This window comes from Argiope bruennichi, chromosome 10 (genome assembly GCF_947563725.1).
Source record: "Argiope bruennichi chromosome 10, qqArgBrue1.1, whole genome shotgun sequence".
In the NCBI taxonomy this organism is placed as follows: domain Eukaryota; kingdom Metazoa; phylum Arthropoda; class Arachnida; order Araneae; family Araneidae; genus Argiope; species Argiope bruennichi.
The window spans coordinates 127443906-127466013 of record NC_079160.1 but is presented as its reverse complement, the minus strand read 5'-3'; the positions used below and the strand labels follow the sequence as shown (position 1 = coordinate 127466013).

The 22108-nt window shown below is 31.9% G+C and overlaps 1 protein-coding gene across 1 annotated transcript in view; it reads right to left on the bottom strand.

Annotated features, from left to right (window-relative positions):
- Positions 1-410: 410 nt before the first annotated feature.
- Positions 411-22108, bottom strand: part of LOC129988919 (juvenile hormone acid O-methyltransferase-like) — a 43764-nt gene continuing 22066 nt past the window's right edge. Inside the window, exons 3-5 of the mRNA XM_056097205.1 lie at positions 15925-16135; positions 15691-15838; positions 411-699 (exon numbers count right to left, since the gene is read on the bottom strand). Coding sequence (XP_055953180.1) covers positions 533-699; positions 15691-15838; positions 15925-16135 — 526 coding nt within the window. The 3' untranslated portion in view covers positions 411-532. The remainder of the gene's footprint in view (positions 700-15690; positions 15839-15924; positions 16136-22108) is intronic.

Below are 22108 nucleotides of genomic sequence, written 5' to 3'. Positions count from 1 at the left end.
ATTAATTTTCTTTTTAAAAACATCAAAAGATTACCCTATTTCCGTTACATTATTCCTTCCTATCCCAATAAACCTAATTCAAACCTATTGAATTAGTATGTAATGTGCCGTAGATACTGATTTGTTGAAATTTTGCCTTGTTGTGATTTGAATCCCTATCAAGATTTCAGCTTTCAAATTTATGATCCATATTTGAAGAGTGAATTTAACCAAACAGTTATAGAGTATTTTGACGACACAGAACAGTGCACTCTTCTCCGCAATAACATGTGGTCATTTGTGTCAAAGCCAAATATCTGCCTATGGACTTTCACTGTCCTAACATTATTAGAAAACGCAAGAAAATAGTTCCTGAGACTTTATTTTTTTGTAGATTTTAATAAGCATAAAATTGTATTCAATTTACTCACTAAAAATATAAAGTTACACTGGATATAAAAAAAAACGATCCTTATTTTTTTAAAGGGGTGATTCAAGTGCATTTCTCAGATTAACATATTGTTGCAAACATTTAAAATTGCAAAATAGAAGATCATTTTTTCTTAACAATCACCTCAAGCATTTTGCCCTTGTGACAAGGGAGGCCATTTTCGGTGCGGCCATTTATCTTCACTAGTTCTTGTACTATGTCATTCTTGAAGTCTTCTTTGTGTTCCTCTGGAATGTATGGCTCTAAAACACAAAGCGAGGAGCAAAAGTCTGAAACGAAAGAATGTATTACCAATTTCATATCTTAACGAAAATATAAAGAATCGTAGAGCAATTTTGCAATAAAGTAGATTTATTAGCTTTCAACAGTTGGTAACATAAGAGAACTTGCCGAAATTTGTAGGACTAAAAATTCATATTTTTAAGAATAACTTTAAACAATGGAATTCCTAAACTGAGGATCACGAGTCCATTTTTTGGCAGGCAGTGACAAAGTTTTGAAATGTATATGAATCTTTCTACAATATGCAAAAATGTGATATGGGTTCAAAATTTCATTCAAAATACATATTAAAAATATTTTTTTCAATAAAATTATATTAAATAATAAATATTTTTTAAACAAAAAGTCATTATTGCCTCAGAAAATCTCTTTCTTAAATAATGTGTATTATTTGTTTTCGAAAAAATTCATTACATGGGGATAAAGGGAGTTGTTGTAGTTTAGATTTCTAAAAAAATGGGTAATATATAAAAGTTTGGAAACTCTTAATCTAGCATAATTATCCAAAATTTAAAAGAAAAATATAGAAATATCTCGAACATGGAAAAGAGTGAATAATATTTTGAATGAAATGTCCAAGTTTTGAGTACTGTGGCCGGGGAATATTACTCAAGAGATTAACAGTTCAATGCTCAATAATCTGAACCAAAATTACACGTGCAGAATTGTTCGTCTTTTAAAATGACAGTTCTTCATTTTCAGATCAAGAGCTGATTGCTTTCATCCCAGATCATGTTCTTGTTAAATATCTTGCTTTGAAGCAATCTTGTTTGGATAGGCCTTCTGTTTTAATTTGGTTATTCGGTTCATATAATTCGGGTCCATTTCATATAAAATACATGGACTATATTTTTTTATTTTCTTCTTCTAGAAGAAGGATCAAAGTTTTGAGCCTCACAGATCAAATATTATAAATAGCCCAACACCCGATGTAGACAGAAATAATTTTCTAGGTATTTTTCGGAAAGACCAACTTGTTAGATAAAGGTATGGATCCATACTAGATGGTATCATACTAGTTCCATACTAGAGATGGATGGTATCGATTCATACAGATCCATATGGATCCATACCATCCATCTCCAGGGTGTGTAGCATCAGCTCGATGCTTAGAAATATAACTTCGATGACTTTCAAGAAGTGTTCTTTCAAAATTCACAGTCTGGCCATCTTTCTTAGTTCTTCGATTCTCGTAGTCTGTCTTATACATCTGATGATAAACCCTTCATAAATCAGACCAAAAAGACTTGCCCCTGTTTTTATCATAGATCAAAATTGACATTGTTTGTTTCAGCTTCTTCTCTATGTAATAAGCAGCAACATGTAAAGTTCATGGTTACCTGCTTTGGAGAATTATAAAGCAAATGTTTCAAGTGGCAAAATTTCATTCCCATTTTTCCATTCTGTATTAAAACACATAGTCAACATATCATCTAGGCAAGTTAATTAAATTGTATTGAAGAACACGAAATTAAGAAATCAAAACTGCTTTAAACATCGTGTTAAATTTTGCCAAATCTGACATTTTTAGATAACGTTTAAAATGATGCAACCTCTCACAGAACTGATTCTTATTAGCAACACAACCGATTTTTAAACAAGACCATTGATTGAAAGTTTTATGATCGGTACGGAAATGTCCAGGACGGAAAAGTCATACAACCGAAAAGGAGAGATCCCGTGCTAGGAATGACGATCGTATCATTTTTGGAGGCATTTGCATTTATGTGAAACCAATAATTTATCATCACGTCATCCCCACCCCTGTTGTAAAGGGTATTAATGCAACAATTATTGAGGTTAAATTAGGAAATCTTCCCCCGTCAAAATTGTGTCGGCCTTTGCGATAATAAGGGGTACACATAAATATCCTAAAGAGGATTTCAAAAAACTTATAAATTTAGGCCCACACGTCATCATTGGGGGTGATATGAATGCAGCTCACATCGCATGGAACAACCATAGAATCATTCAACGTGGTAATCAATTTTTAAATTTATAGCAGGACAGGAGTGGGTGTCAGTATTTTGGCACCCACTCTATAACCTAAATTAATCAAGTTAGGGAATACGACACCGTCCTCGATATCTCTACATTAAAGAGAATTACAAATCTCAAATTAGAGTTCTAAATTGTTTATATTCTGATCATCTTCCAGTAGTTTCGACTTTCGATATTGGAAACTTTTCAATAAATTCACCAGCACAATTATCCACCAACGGGGAGAACTTTCGGCATATTCTAAATTCAAAACCTCTTTTCCTTCTCAAAATTAATAGCAATGATGGCGCAGAAAATGCAGTTGGTTTTTTAAAGAAAATTCTGAAAGAGTCCCTCGCAGAAGATTCGAAGCTAAAATTTGATAACCTTCCAAAGAAGCTTCTTTTAGAAATACTAACCAAAATTAAACTGTGGAATTATTTGCAAAGAATATGGCAACGTTTTCGTGATCCTAAAACTAGATCATTTGGAGCAGCGGCAAGACGAACAATTAGAGAATTGCAGCAAACAGGAGGTCGGCGTCGTTCCTGGTTTCTTAGGAAGCCATACACTCCCTCTTGAAAGGGGCAGGGGGGAGGCTCACAATTACTCCCATCGAAAAAGCGGAAGTCTTGACTGATAGCCTTTAAAACCAGTTCGAACCATATTCTGAGACTTTCCTTTCCTAACATAGCCGTCTATCTCTCGACGGCCATGTTCCAACACCCTCCTCCTTTCTTTCACAAACATACGCAAGCGAATTAGTTTCTATTCGGCCAGCTGAGATCACGTAATTCATGAAAAATCTGAAATCGAACAAATCGCTAGGATTGGATTTCATTAGCAATCGCATGATTAAAAATCTCCTTCCTAGGATTATTTAACACTCAATATTTTAATTAAATAAATTGTTAAAATTGTGCTATTTAGCCGAATGTTGGAAAACAGCGTTGCTTATCCCTGTTCCAAAAAAGTTGTTCTATACAAGTTACTTCAACTGCTGGTATATTATACAGCTGTGTCCAACTCTAGGAAAAGACGTAGGGCTGGAATTGACAATATTTACTTAAATTTTTCGTCCGTGAAAAGGCAGAGAATTCTCTAACACCTTTGCCAATCTGGTGGATTAAAGTTTATTCGAAATTATTTCTATTTCAGCTTTAGATGGATACGAGGAGCTACACGCATGAAATTTTTGGGTTTTTTTTCAAAAATAACTAATATAAATAGTTAAATCAGTTTCCAAAGTTAAAAGACGCAAGCAACGAAAAATCCATTAAAGTTTCTCTATTCCTCATAAATAATCAAAATATTATTTTTCTATCAATATCTATATCATAAAAATTAATTTGATAATTATACAAATTTCATGACGTTACAGCTTTATGCGCCCTCTCAATTCTAATTAATTTTAATCTTTCCTTAAACTTACAAATTATAATTGCTATTCCACATTATTATGTGGAGGTGTTCGTGACCACTTTATCAGCACGCGGAACTCCGAAACATCAGGACATTGCCATTGCCGATAAACTTTCCTTGTCGCTATGACGTTCCTTGTCGCTATGAAAGAAGTCAGGGAGTACCGAAATCGGCAAAATTTATACCATCGCTCTACCAATGTCACTCACCCGAAAGCCCCGTGTCAATTTCCATAAAATTACATTCCATGTCCTTTTCCTGTAAACGTGTTCTGCTTTCGCATCGCTGAACTGTTTTGCTTCCTATTAAGAAGCTATTGAGATTGCCAGCATATGATCCTGCTGTGTGATTGCGACGATCTTTCTCTAGACCACTTTGTCACACAAGCGGAACTCTGGAACATCAGGACATTGCCGTTGCCCGAAATATTAAAAATATGAGGTATCTCTGTCAAGTGTATTGTAATAACGTCGTTAAGGAATGAACCGCTATTCACGATGGAGTCATTTTAAGTAAGCTTCAATAAAATTTGTTCTTTGTGAATTATATATTTAACATTATAAGAAGAATTTTAATTTTTGATTATTGATTTATTTTCAAAGAAAAAAAAAAAAGGAGTTTTAAAGAAGATTGATGATTTGTGAAAACTTTCTTTCACTGGACCGGAGAGTGACTTTGCCGAATTCATTTTTATCTACCGTCATCGATGACTGTTTCTAGAATATCAATGATGACTGATCTTTCTTCTCTAGCGAGAATAATACAAAATTCACAAATCTCATTCAAATGTTTGTTCCAGATGACGAAATAAACGTTTTACCAGGCTTGGAAAAGGAAATGATCACAAAGAAAACGCTTTCCCAGGGACTGTCGTTTCGAATAGAACGATGAAAAAGGAGTTTTACTTCACAATAAACATGAACACTTATTGGCAATGCAGCAGTAAAAAAAGCAGTCCCTGGAGTATAACACTGCAGCAACTTTCACTTTAAACGAGCCATTCTTGTGTCATTCAAATGAAAGTTTCCCTGTTTGAGACGCCCTGGCGAGAGACGGCATAACGACTTCCTATTTGGAGGATATGCATCTCATGCCATGGGAAATCGAAAATTTTTTTTTATTAAATTAAAAAAAATAGATTAAAAAAGCGTCATTAGCTGAAATGTGACTGAGGGTCAGAGAATGTTACCAAATTCTTCTCAAATAGTTTTAAGTTTATCTGTATAGGTGTCTATCCTGAATAAACTCAATTTTACAGAATAAAAGAACACACACACACACACACACACACACACACACACACACACACACACACACACACACACACACACACACACACACACATACACACACACACACACACACACACACACACACACACACACAACAGAGAGCATTTTTTTTTTCTATCTGCTGTCATGCTGACAATGTCATATAGCGATTTCAGACCCGATTTCCCCATGCTAAAACTGAATATTTCAAAAATATAAGTAATGATAGATGAACAACAACAAAAAAAATGAATATTCTAATGTAGCAGATTATTTCGAATAACATGTTAAACTAAGGGAATTCATGATTATTCTATTCAAATCTGCAATCTTCAAAAATTGAAAAATTGACAATTGACATTACGAGATCATAAGTAGGTAAGATTTCAGATCACATGCTGATTCAAATTATTCTTTGGTAATCAGCATGTGATTCATACCTAAGTACTCCACCGGAAAAAAAATCCTACTGAGGGAAGCTCGGTTTTCCAGATGTATAACTTTACATGATCACAATTTTAATTTCTTCTTTCTTAAAATGAAAGGAGATTTTTAAAAAAATGACAAATTAATTGATAAATAGCGAAATACAATTCATCTTATCCAGAAAAAAGTTCAATAGAATTTAAAAAAATAGGTATAAATGCGGAAAAGACAGAGAGAGAGAGAGAGAGACGAATTGTCAATAGTTCTTTTGCCGCCTCAAATTGGCGAACAGAATAAAATAAACCCAGGCCTTCGCAACAGATTCCTTTTATTTGGGATGGATCTTTCATACCAAAACTTGTTCCTAAAGCGATACTCCCTTGAACCTAGATACTTAGAGGCAAGAGTTCTCGTGATGGGCAAACAGTATCACTACTCTATTGTGCAGTCGCCAACAAAAATAATGGAACACTTTTGTAATTTTGCTGTTTATTTTCGCATCTACGCAAAATTGGTATCGATAGAAATTGCTCGAGAAAACAAGTTTATTTGGATCGAAAAAATGATTAACCCAGTTAGTTAACATAGTTAATTAATTATAGTTCGGAATTTTCCCATTGCGAAAATCAAGAGTTTTCAATAATTAGATCTGGTATGGCTTTCTGTATATGTGTATCATATTTCATTCCAAAATTCGCGCTAGTTCTTTAGTTGTAATGAATTCTATTTGCTTAAAATTCCGCCGGAAAAGAGCCAACCCCTCTAATGACTATATATTTAGTAAACCTCAGGTTGCTAAAAGTAAGCAATGCATTTCTTTCATTTTATTTCACGGAGATTTAAAAAAATTAATAAACTGACTCAGGTTGAATTTTAGCGTTATTTGCAAATTCCGAGTAACATAGGATTTTTTTATTGAAAATTTAAGCACTTCATTATGTTTCAAAATATTTTCGAATCCACCTTTTCGATTTGATCCGGCCCTAAATATTTCAATACGACCCCCACATTTTTTTTCTGAAAGAAATGTATTAGTTATAGTATTTTTAAGCGAAATTTTATTTCATTGATATAAATTAATTCGCATAAGGGCATTTTAAGCCAATGAATTTATCGATTTTTATATGAAGAAGAAAAGTTTATTTTCATGTCGAAGTAATTGTTAATCAGATAAGATATTCCTTAAGCTGAGAAATAATTTTTTTTATATAATAAAGATATTATATTTCGGTTTGAAACAAATTTCAAGAATATTTTAATCAGATCAATAAAGTAAAAATAAATTTAGGTTTTTAAATTACAAAATTAAAAGGTTATTAACAGAAGAAAATTCAATCGATCTCATATGGTTTAAATAACTGCATATAGTCGTATTTAGGGTGATGAAATAATTCATCATCCGAAATACCATTTTTTTTCTTTATTTTACTTTAATTAAATTTTTATTACTTTTTTTCCTTTTATATGAAGTATGCAAGAATATATAAGAATACTTGTTATATGAAGTATGAAGTATGCAAGACAAATCACAATAATCGTCTAATAATTTGACACCATGAATATATAGGAACTTCACCTTCTTAAAGTAACCTTCCCCCTCCTTCCACAGACACATGCACAGTTTTTTTGCGATTGCTTTTCTTTGAAAATGGAAACTCAAAAGTGGAGCGAGTTAGAGCAATGATATCTCGCATCTGGTCTTTTCACTAAAAAGGTAGACGGGTGAAATCTATTATAACATCAGACTTAAAGATCCGCACTGAAATTTGAGTTAGTTCTATCAAATGGGTGACCACCTGTTAGTCTGTCGATTTCTGAGTGTTCAAACGAGATTTCTCAAAAATGTAACAAGCTAAATAATTAAAATTTATTATGTAGTTTTGGCATTGAAAGTGTTGTCACATGTTGGATTTTTTATTCAATCAATTAATATCCAAATTATGCGTTTTTATTACTGTAAAGTAAGTAACTAAAACATCAATTATCATTTTGAATATTTTCAATAACAGTATTCATCTTCAATATAGATATAATATGTATGCAGGGATGAAGGCAATCACAGTACAAAAGAAATAAATAAAAAGATTAAGTGACCATTCATTTACATATGAATTTTGGGATATTGGGCTTTCCATTGGAATCCTGTTACAGACACCAAGAACCACAGAAAGAGAATGTGGTTAACAGGATTGTATCACATATGAATTACAAATATGTCATTGGATTTCTTTACATATCTTTTTGTGTTAAGGTTATATAACTTTCATTATTTAACATTTTTTTTACGTAATAATGTTACGTGATGAGATTTATTATCTAATTTGAATGAGAACGAAATTGGTATTTTTATTGCTGATCACACATAATCCAATTAGCATGAAAGAATAAATTATACCAATATAAAATGAGAGATTCAATTGGAAGAGATGACTGAAACAACCCCAGGAAGAGTATAAAAATAAATAAATTTAAAATAAAAGAAGTCCGCATTCGTTTCACAAAAGAGGAAAATTATCATAAAAGTGGCTACTGAATACTGACTTCGTTCCGCACCACTTCTGTTTAACTGCATTCCCAATTTCTAAAACGAGGCTATCTGCAAATGTGCTTCAGTCCAAAGCAGAGGCAAATGTTGCTGCGACAGATACAGTGACAGTAAATTTTATTTACTTCTATCATTTTGGTAAGTGGATGATCACTACTTAATTTAGATTCATTGGCTCAATTACTTTGAATGATACTATTTCATTTGCATGTTTTCAGAAAAATATAAAATCATACTTGAAATGCAGATAAGATAATATCTTAAATATATATAAAAACACATTCTTTTGAATTCTTCGACACAAAAATACTTTTCAATATGAAAAACAGAAATTTGTATATTTAATTGCGATTTATTAATAGGGTTTATCGCCACTATTTGATACCGTTGTGTTCAACGAAATGTAAAGTATTTAAACTATAGGATTGATGATTAAATTTTACTTTAAAATTCATAAATATGCATTATCTCACATCTAGTCATTGATCATTAAATCGTAGAAACAAAGACAATAAAATTTAAGGGGTTCGTTAAAAAAACGCAATTCAGCAACAAAAATATTTTTTCTTGTAATGAGAAATTCTTCACCTTCTACATCTTTTATATCAACTGATTAAATATATTCCTTTTTATAAGAAAGGAAATCCCATTTTATATAAAAATCATATAATCTACAAATGATCGAATGGCAATTTTATAACAGCGGTTAAAACTCGCGCATCAAGACGACTAGACTGATGGGAATATTAAAAAATAATCTAGCAGGCAGGCGAGACGAGGCGTTTGCAGTCGATAGGGATAATTTTGCAATTTTCTTCAAAATATTTCAAAAGCTCTCACAAATATACAAGTAATTTTTAGGATTCCAAAATTTTAATATACCATTAAAAATTATTTCATTCGTTTGTGTCACAAAATCATGTTCTTTAAGCGAATAAAAAAATGGAGAAATATATTTTGATTTTCGAGCTATCGCCAAAAGGCCCTGCGATTCATTTAACATTGGAAGAGCCATTTTTCAAATTTTTATGTCCTGAAATTTTTATCAGACGCTTCCAAAAAAAATCTTAGTGGCTATTTTCATAAGATTCTATTAAGTGTAAAAATTCACAGGTTATGATAGGAAAATTGTGAGATACTAATTTAATAATTTTATTCATTAGCTGGGTTAATCAATGTATCTATCTAAACAAATCTATCCATTTGAGCCATTTCCACCAACACCAATTTATGAAGACATGATAATAAAGAGCAAGTTACGAAGGCGTCCCATTACTTTTGTGCATGAGGGAACAACTTTATCAGAGAGGAAGAAGTAAGCATTGTCTCGGCACATCACTTGTGGAACTCAATCACTTCTTATTCTTTCACCCAATTGCTAGGGTTCACCGTAGTTTCTCCTCGAAAGATTGAATGACCCCTTAATTGCTGATATGTAGGCGACAATACTTTGAATTGGCTTTTCAGACATCTCTTTTTCGTATCGGAAAAACGAAGTCGTAATTTAGGAGATGAATCTTATTGAAGGTTTTTGCGAAGGCAGTCAGTACGATTCAGGGTTGAAAGATTTCTACCTGGTGCTTCTCACAAGTTTGTCAGGAAGATGCAAGGAATCGCAAAACACGATTAGGCATAAAAGTATATTTATTAGCTCATAAAATTACTGCAAATGAAAAAGTAGTTTAGAACCCTTATCTGCAAAAATATTAAATCTTGGAGAAAAATAAAATCTTGAAAATGTAAGGAATTTTATGCTCTTTCATTTCATATAAGCATGTAGTGTAAGAACTAAGGAGTTTTTTAAGATATTCAAGAAAAATTAAATCGAACACCGGAAAACATCTTTGCGACATCGGTACCGATGCTTGCACAGGGTGTCGTCGAATTCGGAAGATAAATACAGAGCGGAGATAGTAGGCATTCAGTGTAAGAAAAAGTATCATGAAACATAGGGTCGCGGGTAACGTGAATCAGTGAAAATCGCAAAAACAGACGTTGAAAAGGCAATGAGCTCGGCGAAGAGAATGACCCTATGAATGCGAGGATAAGGAACAAGGTAATTGAGAAGAAGAAGCTTTCTCGTATGTACGTTTTTTACATACTCGAAGAAAATAAAAGGAGGTGATCAAGTATTCATTAATGAGCATTGCGGAATGGGTGGTCGTTAAATTTCATTCGCAAACAACATGCCAGATTTCACAAATGCAACTAAAATATGCTGGTGTTCATCATCATGCATTAACCAAATCTTCTGGCTTACAATTGTCGGTGTTCCCTGCAGTAGATCCGGAGGAGCATGCTGCAAGAAAACAAAGTGCTTTGTGCCACTGAGACATTCGGGCAGAAGATACAGTCCCTAAAGATGACCCTGCTCAGATGTTCATATTAAACTTGCGTTTACGTTCAACGAGAGAGTGATGTGGGGATTTTCGAATGACCAAATATTCACACTGTGCGTGTTGAAGACGCCTTCACTGGTGAAGCAGGCTTCATTTCGGTATAAACATTGAACAGAAAAGTGCGCATCTTCCTGTATGGCATCAACCATCCAGCTCGCAAACTCCATCAGCAAGGGCTAATCATTATCGCATAGTTAGACTTTTTGCAAGTAGAAGGGGTGCATGTTTTCGCCAAGCATAACCGTAACATTTTGTATCAAATACCCAGTTCAGATGCAACTGATCGTGTGCTTGTTGATGGATTATCCGTAAAGTGCTGTAAAACTCCGTAAAGTTTTCTGTGTCAGGCGTGCGCACACCGCATTCATGATCTGCTCGTTATTTTGAAGGATTCTGTCTTCCACAGGCTATCGTTCGATGTTTGCAAATGTGGTATGGCGTGAACAATACTTCCTTGGCTACTGCACTTGGTACATTCTTTGTGCTATGTTCCCATTGTCATCCGCTCGGCCATAAGTTAAATGCATATCTGCATATTCGCCATTCGTGAAATCTGGCATATTATTTGCGAATAAAGTTTAACGACCATCAATTCTGAAAAGTTCATTAATGAATACTTGCTCATTGCTTTTATTTTCCTTGAAGACATGGAAAATTTACATACGAGAATGTTTCTTCTCCTCGACTAACTAGATCCTAATCCTCACATTCATAAGACCATACTCTTCAATAGGCTCATTGATTTCTCGACGTCTGTTTTTGCGATTTCACCGAATAAACGTCACCTGCGACCCTATGTTTAAGGATAATTATTAATCTCCTATATTCCCGTAGGGATAGAAGGCTTTTAATAATTAACACCACACAAAATTTCATAATTCAGATGAATTGCAACTCTTGGAAATACTCACTACTTCAACTCGTTTATTTTTGTGAATCTTGAGTAATAGCTACTAAGTTTCAAGTGTACTTACAAATACAGCTGGACGATGACAGAACTTCATCATCGTTATATATATTGCCCACACATATCGATATTTTTCGATATATCCTGATATCATTATGTATTTATAGCTAATGTAAATTTTAAATACCATCTCTTAACATACTGACTAATCAGAAGGTTCCAAAGAAAATGAAGCTTCATTTTATATACAGTACACTCCCGAGTATCCAGTTCGCGACTCTCCGGCTTCCGTACAATCAGGCCTAGTTTTCTTTCATCATAATTAAATGAGGAAGGCAAGCCGTTGCAGAAGTAGTCATCTATAAAAGACTTTTTCAAAAATAAAAAACTGTAAACTGTAACTTTTTACTCTTATCATAAGGTTACATTTTCATATCTGTGTAATCATTTGTCAGTGAAAAATAAAACATAGTTTGATTCAATTTTCTTAAGAACTAGGCCTGCGATTTTCTTTATCGTTTTGTTTATGCTTCCTTCATTTAAGGCATTACAGATTTTATGTTAAAATGTGAACAGTTTATATCTTTTAACTTACTTTTCTTGAAACGTGCAGTTCAGAATATAAACATAGGTAAACTACAACTGCAGAGCCTTCTATTTTAATTCGACATGTTACCATCCAGTGCTTCTGCGAGTCACTGGGCCGAGGCCGCGTTCCGGTCTATCCGACTTTTTCTTCTCTCACCAGTCCTTCCGTCACATTAGGCTGGATACTCGAAAGTGTACTGTAATAAAATTATTTCTCTTCTTTGCAAGAAAAATAGTTAGAAAATAATTGTGTGAAAAAACCTTTAATAAAATGTGTAAATGCTAAAGCAATATCTGCATGCTTTAATTTGTCATATTGCGTTTTTTCAATAATATAATAATTTTTAAAATTTTACATTTTTTACAGGCGATTTAAAAAAAAAAGAAAATTTTCAATTTCTTCCATTCTTTATAAAAAAGAAAACAACATAATAATGGTTTTTTACAAGGAAATAGTTTTAATTAAAAAATTCGAACTCGAGTTCTGTTGTCATGAAAAATTAATTTTGTATATGAATTACATAAATTTTTATTCTTATTGTAATAGTACTATTGGCAGATTTAATTTAAGTATGCACTAAAAATGAGAAAAACATTAATAATGAATACCATGGTGGGAAAATTTATTTTCTCACAAATGTTAAAAATTTTAGAAAAGGTCTTGAACGTGATCAAATAAAAGAAAAAATATCGCTTCATATACCATCATTAATATAAACTAAATGAAAAAATAAACAACATTTAAGTACAACGTTATTTTTCTGAATATTAAAACTCTAGCTAATCACCTATTATTTCTAATTATTCTATAAACATTCTGGCATATTATAAAATTCGAAAGGGAATAAAAAAAATTTAAATTAAATATCCCAAATTAAAATTAAACGGAAAAATGAAAAAAGAAAAAAAAATTATATATAGATATAAAAAAAAAGATTGAACAATTATCATTAAAATATACTTACTTTAAAAAGAGAAAAATAATAATTTCACAAAATGTAGGAATTTTTAAATCAATTCAAAATACTGTATATTTGAAAATAAAAAAGAAAAAGGGAAAGAAAAGAAAACTCTTTTATTCTGTGCGAAAATTTGAGGACAGTGCAGCATATAATCGAATCGCATGAAGGGAAATAAGTCGGAATAATAAAATTTATCCATTAAAAATAATCTTTATCTTTAATAAAAAAAACAACAACATTATAATAAAAATATATTATGAAAGTGAAAAAGAGCATTTTTTGTGATACGAAACAAGGAAATGTATACAATTTTAGAAAAATAAAAGCGCGTACTACAGAAAAGCATGTAAATTAAAAAGAAAAGAAAAACAACACATATTTTCCACCAAAAATGCTTTGAACCCCCCCCCCAAAAAAAAAAAAAAAATTCTTAAAGCATTGCTAGGACTTTAGTCATGAAAATTCAATCAATATCAAGTATCGAAAATTCTGTATGTATGAAAATTTTATAAGCATCAGAGATCCGATATGTATCGAAAATTCGATAAGTATTGGTAGTTTGATGAAAATTAGTTTTGAAAAGAATTTCCAAGAGTTCAAATGGTCATCGTTTTAGGAAATGTTGATTTCTTCTCAGGTGTCTATTTTTCTGCCCTTTAAGACGGAGGGAAAGATATTTTCACTCCCAAAGAGGTTATATGTAAAGAGAGCATTTTATGGCGGGTGGTTAAGCTTTTGATTTGCAATTTTATCTCACATTAAAAACGCCGATACTAATTTCTATTAAATGTATTTTTGCAAGGACATCTGAAAGATTTCAATGGCTGATGCATTTTTTACTTCAGATTGTTTGAGTTCACATATAGCTTTATACTTGTACTAAATTTTGAATTTCTATGCGCAACTGAAAATTTCGATTTTGCGCTTCTGCATTTCCATTTGTTTGTATCTGGAACGTAGATTTTGAAAGCAGTAAAAATGTTTAAAAAATTATTATAGTAATTAAAAACGGATTATTATAGTAACTAGAACTATTATAGTATTATAGAAAAATTATAGTAATTAAAATTATTATTGTAATTAAAAACGGAACTTTAATAAATCATTAAATCAAAAATTTTCAAAAAAAACAAAAAACAGATGGAATTTATAAAAAAAATAGGAAATAATGGGAATAGTTTAAATGGAATTTATAAAAAAATTAGGTTTTAACTTTACAGGTAATTTTCGAAATGATGTAAATTTTAATAGTAAAAATTATTATAGTAATTTAATTATGTAAATTTTTGAAATGCCTTACAAAATTTAGACTCACAAAAATTTGTATAGAAAGAATTAAACAAAAAAGAATGCTTAAAAATGACGGCAACGTTCTAATTAAACATATTTACTCTGAATTTCAAATTTAAATTAATGTATTTTAATGAAATTATCATTAATATCTTACTTAATATTTTAATTGGGATGTCATTTCTTAATTGGAAATATGTTCTAAGTTTTATTAATTAAATAATTTTTATCATCTGTTTCTGAACAGATACATCTGGTGCTCAGTTATTTAAATGAATATTAAATTTAATTCATAAAAGAATTAAAAATTATAACAGAATATTATATAACCATTATTTCTGGAAGATACTTCACCTTTTTAGAACGAACAAAGAATTAAAAAATGTACTTTAATTGTGTATATAAATGAAAATAAAAGATTCATAATTCTTTTATTGCATTGAAATATAAATTTGTTGATGGTATCATTCAGTCATGGAACAGAAAGTAGATTATTCCAAAATGACATGCTTAAAACAAGCATTTTTATATATTAGAACATGACAGTATTTATAGAAATATTAACAAAAATTATATATGAAGGTGGAAAAAGAATAAAGAGTAACAAAAATAAACACTAACCGGAAACTAAAAACGAAATCAAAAGGCTTCTGGTAATAATTAATTGTGAACATCAATTTATTGTATCGCGATTCATCGTGAATCCTTGCTTCTTGATCATGATACCGATAAATCGATATTTTTCAAAAACTAACATTAAAAAATCAGTTAAAAAAATATCGATTTTTTTTCGATAAATCAAAAATTGGTACAGCATTACTTACAAACTGAGGCTCAACATGATGGAAGGGGAGGGCCCGAGCTGAAAGGGCACTGGTATTTTTTGGTCTAAAAGTCTTTTCAGCAAGATTCCACACTGAGATAAATCCTTATATGATGGTCGCAGTTCCATTTGAGCATCATAAAACATTGTGTATGTTGCAGATTGTTTAAAATGATAGCTAAAGACTTTTATATAACAATAGTTCAAAATGCCTTTTGTTTCTTTGAGACGCATTTTGTTTTACATTTCATGCTGAATAACTGGCTCTTAAATGGACAAAATCTGGATTGATCCGAATTTCACTCTTTTATTCAAGATGATAATTTTATTGGCTTAGCAATAATATATGAAGAACAGTGCCTTACTTTTAATGGTTTCATCGGAAGAGCAGGCATCAATTTTTTCTTCTTCTTTACAATAAAGAATTTCAAATCCAAATCCTTCCAACAGCTTCTGGAAATAAGAGGCGCCGCATTTACGGTAATGCGAATCTGGGATTCGGTTATCGCGGTCCTATAATAAGAAAATAAACAGATGAATTAAAAATTTAAAAAAAGAAAGAGTATCGTTATTTGTTTTTTAATAGAAACTAGACTTACTTTCAGATACTGGCTCCATTTCGGATTATTCTGCAGTCTCTCAATTACGTCAAAGAAAGAAGCTTCCATTGCAAAGAAAAAGGCTGCTTCACCGCCAGGTTTGAGAAGTCGATAAGCATTCTGAAAGGCTTTCTCCTGGTACTTCACCCATTGGAAACAGTGAATGGAGACTATTTTCGCTATTTTCTCTTCCCAGCATTCAACAGTGTTCCTAAAAATATATAAGAGATAAAAAAAATCACTGTTTCGATATCTTGATGTTATTATTAGATAAATATTTTATTGTATAAGAGCTATTTGATAAAAGATCCATCATTCTGTATTATGATCACAAGGCACTGAAGCCCTTCTCTAAATTTAAATGTCATTCAAATGAGGATGTATGTTCAGCGGAAACCGCAAAAACTCTGGATTTTTGGCTGAATCAGCCTCAATTCTTTCCTAGCATCAGGACTCTTAACAGGTTTGTATCCAAGCAAAAAGCACTTCATTGAATACCATATCTTGGTGGGAAAAGCAATGAAAAGAAAATTTCAATAGCTTCTTAATAGGAAGCAAAACAGTTCAGCGATGCGAAAGCAGAACACGTTTACAGGACAAGGACGTGAAATGTAATTTTATGGGAATTGACACGGGGCTTTCGGGTGATTGGCATTGGTAGAGCGACGGTATAAATTTTGCCGATTTCGGTACTCCCTGACTTCTTTCGTTGAAAGATGACGTCATAGCGACAAGGAAAGTTTATCGGCAATGGCAATGTCCTGATATTTCGGAGTTCCACGGTGTCACATATTAGTCAAGATTACCCTCAACAACGTAATTTGGAATAGCAATTATAAGTTTAAGGGAAAGATTAAAATTAATTAAACTGTTTTGGGCAGAAGTGTCCCCGCACCCAAATTTGGGAGCCATACATCAACACTGGTCTTAAAATAGCTTTGTAGAGCACAAGCTTGGGCCTAATCGAGTGCTTACTCCATGGAGCACTTAAGCTGTTGAGTTTAACACTCATAAGCGTAGCTTTAGTGTGGGCAGCTTTAGTATAATTATTAAAAGATAATTTGACGTCTAAAACTAACCCTAAATATTTACATTCATCTACCCAGGGGACAGGCTGGCCGAATATGTTGATAGGGGCTAGATCGGGCATTACCAATTTTTTAGCAAACACGAGGCACGCGCATTTATTTGGGTTGATTTTTATTATCCAGCCGATGAGCCAGCACTGTAAAAGGGTCATGTATTGTGTAGTTTTTTATTACTGTTTATGCATCCCTATGCTGTGTAAGAATACCGGTATCGTCAAAAAAAAAAAAAAAAACAGCAGCTAAAGGACAATTCCTAACACTTGGCATGTCTTTGATATAAATATTGAAAAGTGTTGGAGAGAACAAACTTCCTTGTGCAGAACCGCTCAGGATTGATCTGGAGGTAGAAAGTATGCTGTTTACTCGCACCTTGAAATTACGAGAAGATAAGTTCAAGCGTAAAGTTTTCATAAATTGCGCCGAAAATCCAAGTCGCATGCACTTGAAGAAAAGGCAAACGTGCCAAATTTTATCAAAGGCTTTGGCTACGTCCAGAAAAAGTGCGCATAAGGTTTCGAACTTCACAAAGGCATCATGAATCAATTTTGAAACACGCATAAGCTGGTGATTCGTCGACAAATTTTTTTGTGAATCCGAATTGTTCGGAGATTATTACGTTATTGTCGCTGAAAAAGTGATTCAGGCGTTTTAGAAGCACAGATTCGTACACTTTATTCAAGCTACTGAGTAGCGAGATAGGACCAAAATTTTGAGGTAATGACAAATCAGAGTTTTGTTTTGGAATACGGACAATCACAGCTGTTTCCCAGCATACGGCTAAATAGTACAATTCGATAATAGCAATGCTATTAAATATAATATAAACCTAGGTGGGAAATATGTAATAAAGCAATTGCTAATTTACTCCGATCCTGGCGATTAGCTCGGTTTGAGGTTTTTCATGAATTCCATGATCTCAGCTGGCCGAATAGAAACTAATTCGTTCGTGGTTTGGAAAGGAAATTCTCTATCTTGATCAGTTGCGATTCGCATCGGGGAGGGGGGATTGCGAGGAAGGCATCAGCGAGAGGTTCAAGCCAGTTTTGTAAGCTATTTGCCAAAACTTCGGTTTTTCCAAAAAGAGCCAGAGAAAGCTTCCCCGCCTCCACCTTTCAAGAGAAGAACGAAGGTGAATGGTTTTCTAAAAAAAGAGGAGGGACGCCGTATCTTCTGTGTGTTGCAATTTTCTAACTGTTCGTTTCATCGCTGTTCCAAATAATCTAGTTTTAACTCTTTCACCTCCTCATGGGCTTTGCAAAGTTCTCTTCTCGTCTGAGGATCACGAGAACGTTGCCATATTCTTTGCAAATAATTCCGCAATTTAATTTTGATTAGAATTTTTAAAAGAAGCTTCTTTGGAGGGTTATCAAATTTTGGTTTCGAATCTTCTGCGAGGTTTCTTTTAGAGCCTTTCCTAAACAACCAGCTGCATTTTCTGAGTCATCATTGCTATTAATTTTGAAAGGGAGAAGGGGTTTTGAATTTAAGATATACCGAAAGCTCTCCCAGTTGGTGGAGAATTGTGCTGGTGAATTTTTTGAAAATGTTCCAGTATTAAAAGTCGAAACTACTAGAAGATGATCAGAATCTAAACAATTTTGAATTCTAATTTGTGTTTCGAAAGGAATTCGCTTTAATGTAGCTATATCGAGGACGGTATAGAATCCTCTTACGTGATTAATGTGGTTGTAGAGTGGAGCTCCAAAACATTGACACCGTTCTTTCCTGCTGGACAATTAAATAACTTACTCCCACTTTGACTGTTCTATGAGATGTGAGCTGCATTCATATCGCCTTCAATGATAACGTTTGGGCTTAAGTTTATAAGTTTTCGAAATCCTGCAGAGGGAATCTATGTGCACCCTTCATTCTTACAAAGGCTGATATGATTTTGTTGGGGAGATGATTACCTAATTTTATATCAATAATTATCGTGTCCTTCCCTTCTAAAACAAGGGCGAGGATTGCATGATGTTCAATTACCAATTTTTTTATAAATGCACATTCCTCCGAAAATGCGGCAATCATCATTACAGGTCCCGGATCTCTCATTTTTACAGACCCTATAGTTAGTGATTAGAGATGTGTCCTCCCAGGGGAAAAGGGTCTCTTGGACCCAAAACACATCAAGATTTTGCTCTAAAACAAAGTCACCAACTACCGCGATCCTGTGTCGCAAGCTGCAAAGGCCTGTTGGTCGAATAGTCTGCACTATTTTACATTAGAAATCACTCAAGCGCTGACTAAAACTCCACATTCTGCATGCAAGAGATAACTTTCCAACTTGCTTTTTTATTCTCAACCTCTGGAGTGATGAAATGAAAACATTTCAAATTTCACATGTCTGCGATTAAGCACGAAAGTATATTCATAAATAAATATAATAATATTTCACTTTTAAAGTTTTATCTAGTTCAATCTTTTCTGTCTCTGAGATTTCCACTGTTGAAAATTTTAATTAATTATTCTAAATGTGCTGTTTGATTTGCATCCGTTAAGAATTCAAAATCTTTAAATATGTGTACTAAAAAGACAATTGTAAGTGATATGAATTTTTAAAATGCTGTTCTTTCTGTACCAATTTTGTGTCCAGGATGTACAATAAATCTGCGTTTCTTATTTTAAAAAGTGTTATGTATTTATTATGAATTGAATATCTAACTTGCAAATGTACTCAGTATCTATTAATGAATTCCTAAATTCTATATTATGCTTTATAAAATGAGTTTTCAGACTAATTCAGTTCTTATGTGCAAGTATTTCAAATATTATTAAGATTATTTTCTTTAAATATTCAAGGAAGTAAAAATTATTACGAGTTCAAATAATTTCAGGTGAGTCATGCCTTAAAATTAATTAAATACTTATAATGTGTTAAATAAAGTGATGCAGTTGGTCTTTGAATTCTATCAATATCTAGTTATTTTTGCATACAAATAACTATTTATATTTTATTCTTAGCAATTCTGTACCATACCAATTATATATGATTAATTTTAAGATGAATAGCAAAATTATATTGCAAATATTATATGAATAAAATGTAAAACGGCTCTCCTTATAATGTTATTTAATATGCTGGCTCATTAATTGTAAATATTTATCAAAAGTTCAAAATGTTTTGACTAATAACGACTAAATTCGTCACTCTTACAGGCTACTGCAGATTCTATTAATTTTTATGAACTCATGCATGTTAACTGTTTTAACTACAATATAAAAGCAACTTCAAACATTAAATTACTTTATAAATTTTCATTTTAATGTTACTAAAGATATTTAATTCATTCAATGCTTCCTTTCTTATAAAAATCTTAATTTCCCTAAATATCATTCCTAGGTGACAACCCAATAATAAAAATTCTCAATTTTTGGATAATTTAAAACTTTTTTCCTTAATTTTTTTTCAATCAGTTACATTTTAGATCTACTATTATTTTTTAGCATTTGCTCATTTGTTTCAAAATGTATTTCGTTTGAATTGAGTATATTTTCATATTTTTTTTTGCACATACATATGTTATTACATTTTATCTATTCTGATCTTCACTTCAATTTTGTCTTACATTCTTAGAACAATATCGCCCGCTGAATATATTCATAAAATTTTTATTCATTATTTGTATATTTTTTACATCATATTATTTTTTGCATCAGTACAACTAATTTCTGTTTGTGTCTACCTTGATATATCTATCTGTGGATTTTTGCATACATAAAGATTCTTACTAACAGCTCATAATTGATTTTTATGTAGCTTATGTAATAAAGATTCTTGTATTCGTTTGTGATTTCCTTTATTTTGAATACCACTTGTATCTTCTTATATACTAGCCGCCTTTGGCGACCAGCCGGTTCGCCAATCTAAATGTTCATTAACATTTTAATAATTAAATATTTTATGCAATTCCTACTTTAATAGCTTCTTCATCAAAATATTTTAAAACTTCAAATTTTGATAGTCATATAATTAATTTACTCATAACATCATAAACGCCTTCAGTCATAACGTAATATGTATCTCTTTAATTTTCTGTTAGCTTCCGTAGAATTTATACTATAAATTAAAGTGGAAAAGATTAATCTGCAATTAATATAATAATATTTTTTACTGAAACAAAGTATTTTTTAGTAATATTATTACTGAAAACAGAGTCACTGAGCGCTTAAACTTTATGGGCACTAAAGAATATCTTTCTTAATTTATGTAATATCTCAAGAATTTGTCAACAAAATTTTCTTAGATTCATCATGAACAGATCGATTAATTAACAATGTTTAATTTTAAATGCATCAAACACTAAGAAAATAAAACGAATCGTTTAAGATAATAGCTTGAAAACAGACTTAAAAAAACTACTTCAAGAATGATGTACTTAAAACTATAAGCATATACAAAAAATATATAACTAACATAAATACAATTTAATTACAAAAGCATGCAACTAACCTAAAAATAATTTAAATCCAGTTCGCATCCGTTGTTAATAATTGTCAACAATCAGAACACAATGCGCATGCGTGAATTTTGGACGCCAGTTACGGTAACGCAAATGCGTGAATTTTTCTACGCCAGTTCGGGTAACGCTATGCAGATTAGTAATTTTTAATTTCCTTTATTCTGTTTCATTTTAATTCAAAAGTACTTCAGAATGAATCTGAAAGATCGATTCATTAACAATGTTTAATTTTAAATACATCAAACATTAAGAAAATGAACAGAATCGTTTGAAATAATCGACCAAAAAATTTTTAGCCTAGCCTCATTAGAGTGGGGAAAAAAAACTGAAGCCTTACTCATTTGGCGGCAGGGAAAATTAAAGGATTTTTTTGGCGGGAAAGTTAGTTTTTAATTAATAATTAAAATTCTAATTAAAAATTCAAAACAAGGGACAGCAGATGCACATTCCTTAAAACGGCATGAGTAGAAGGTGTTAATCAATAAGCAGAGACAAACATATGTAGGAACTGAGTAAGTTAGCATGTTTTATTACGATGGATTTTTTTCACTTTTAAAAATCCAATATTATACAACAAAATAAAATCAGCATAAAGAAACAAATTCTAAATTTATCTGTTGTTGCAAAATATGCTTA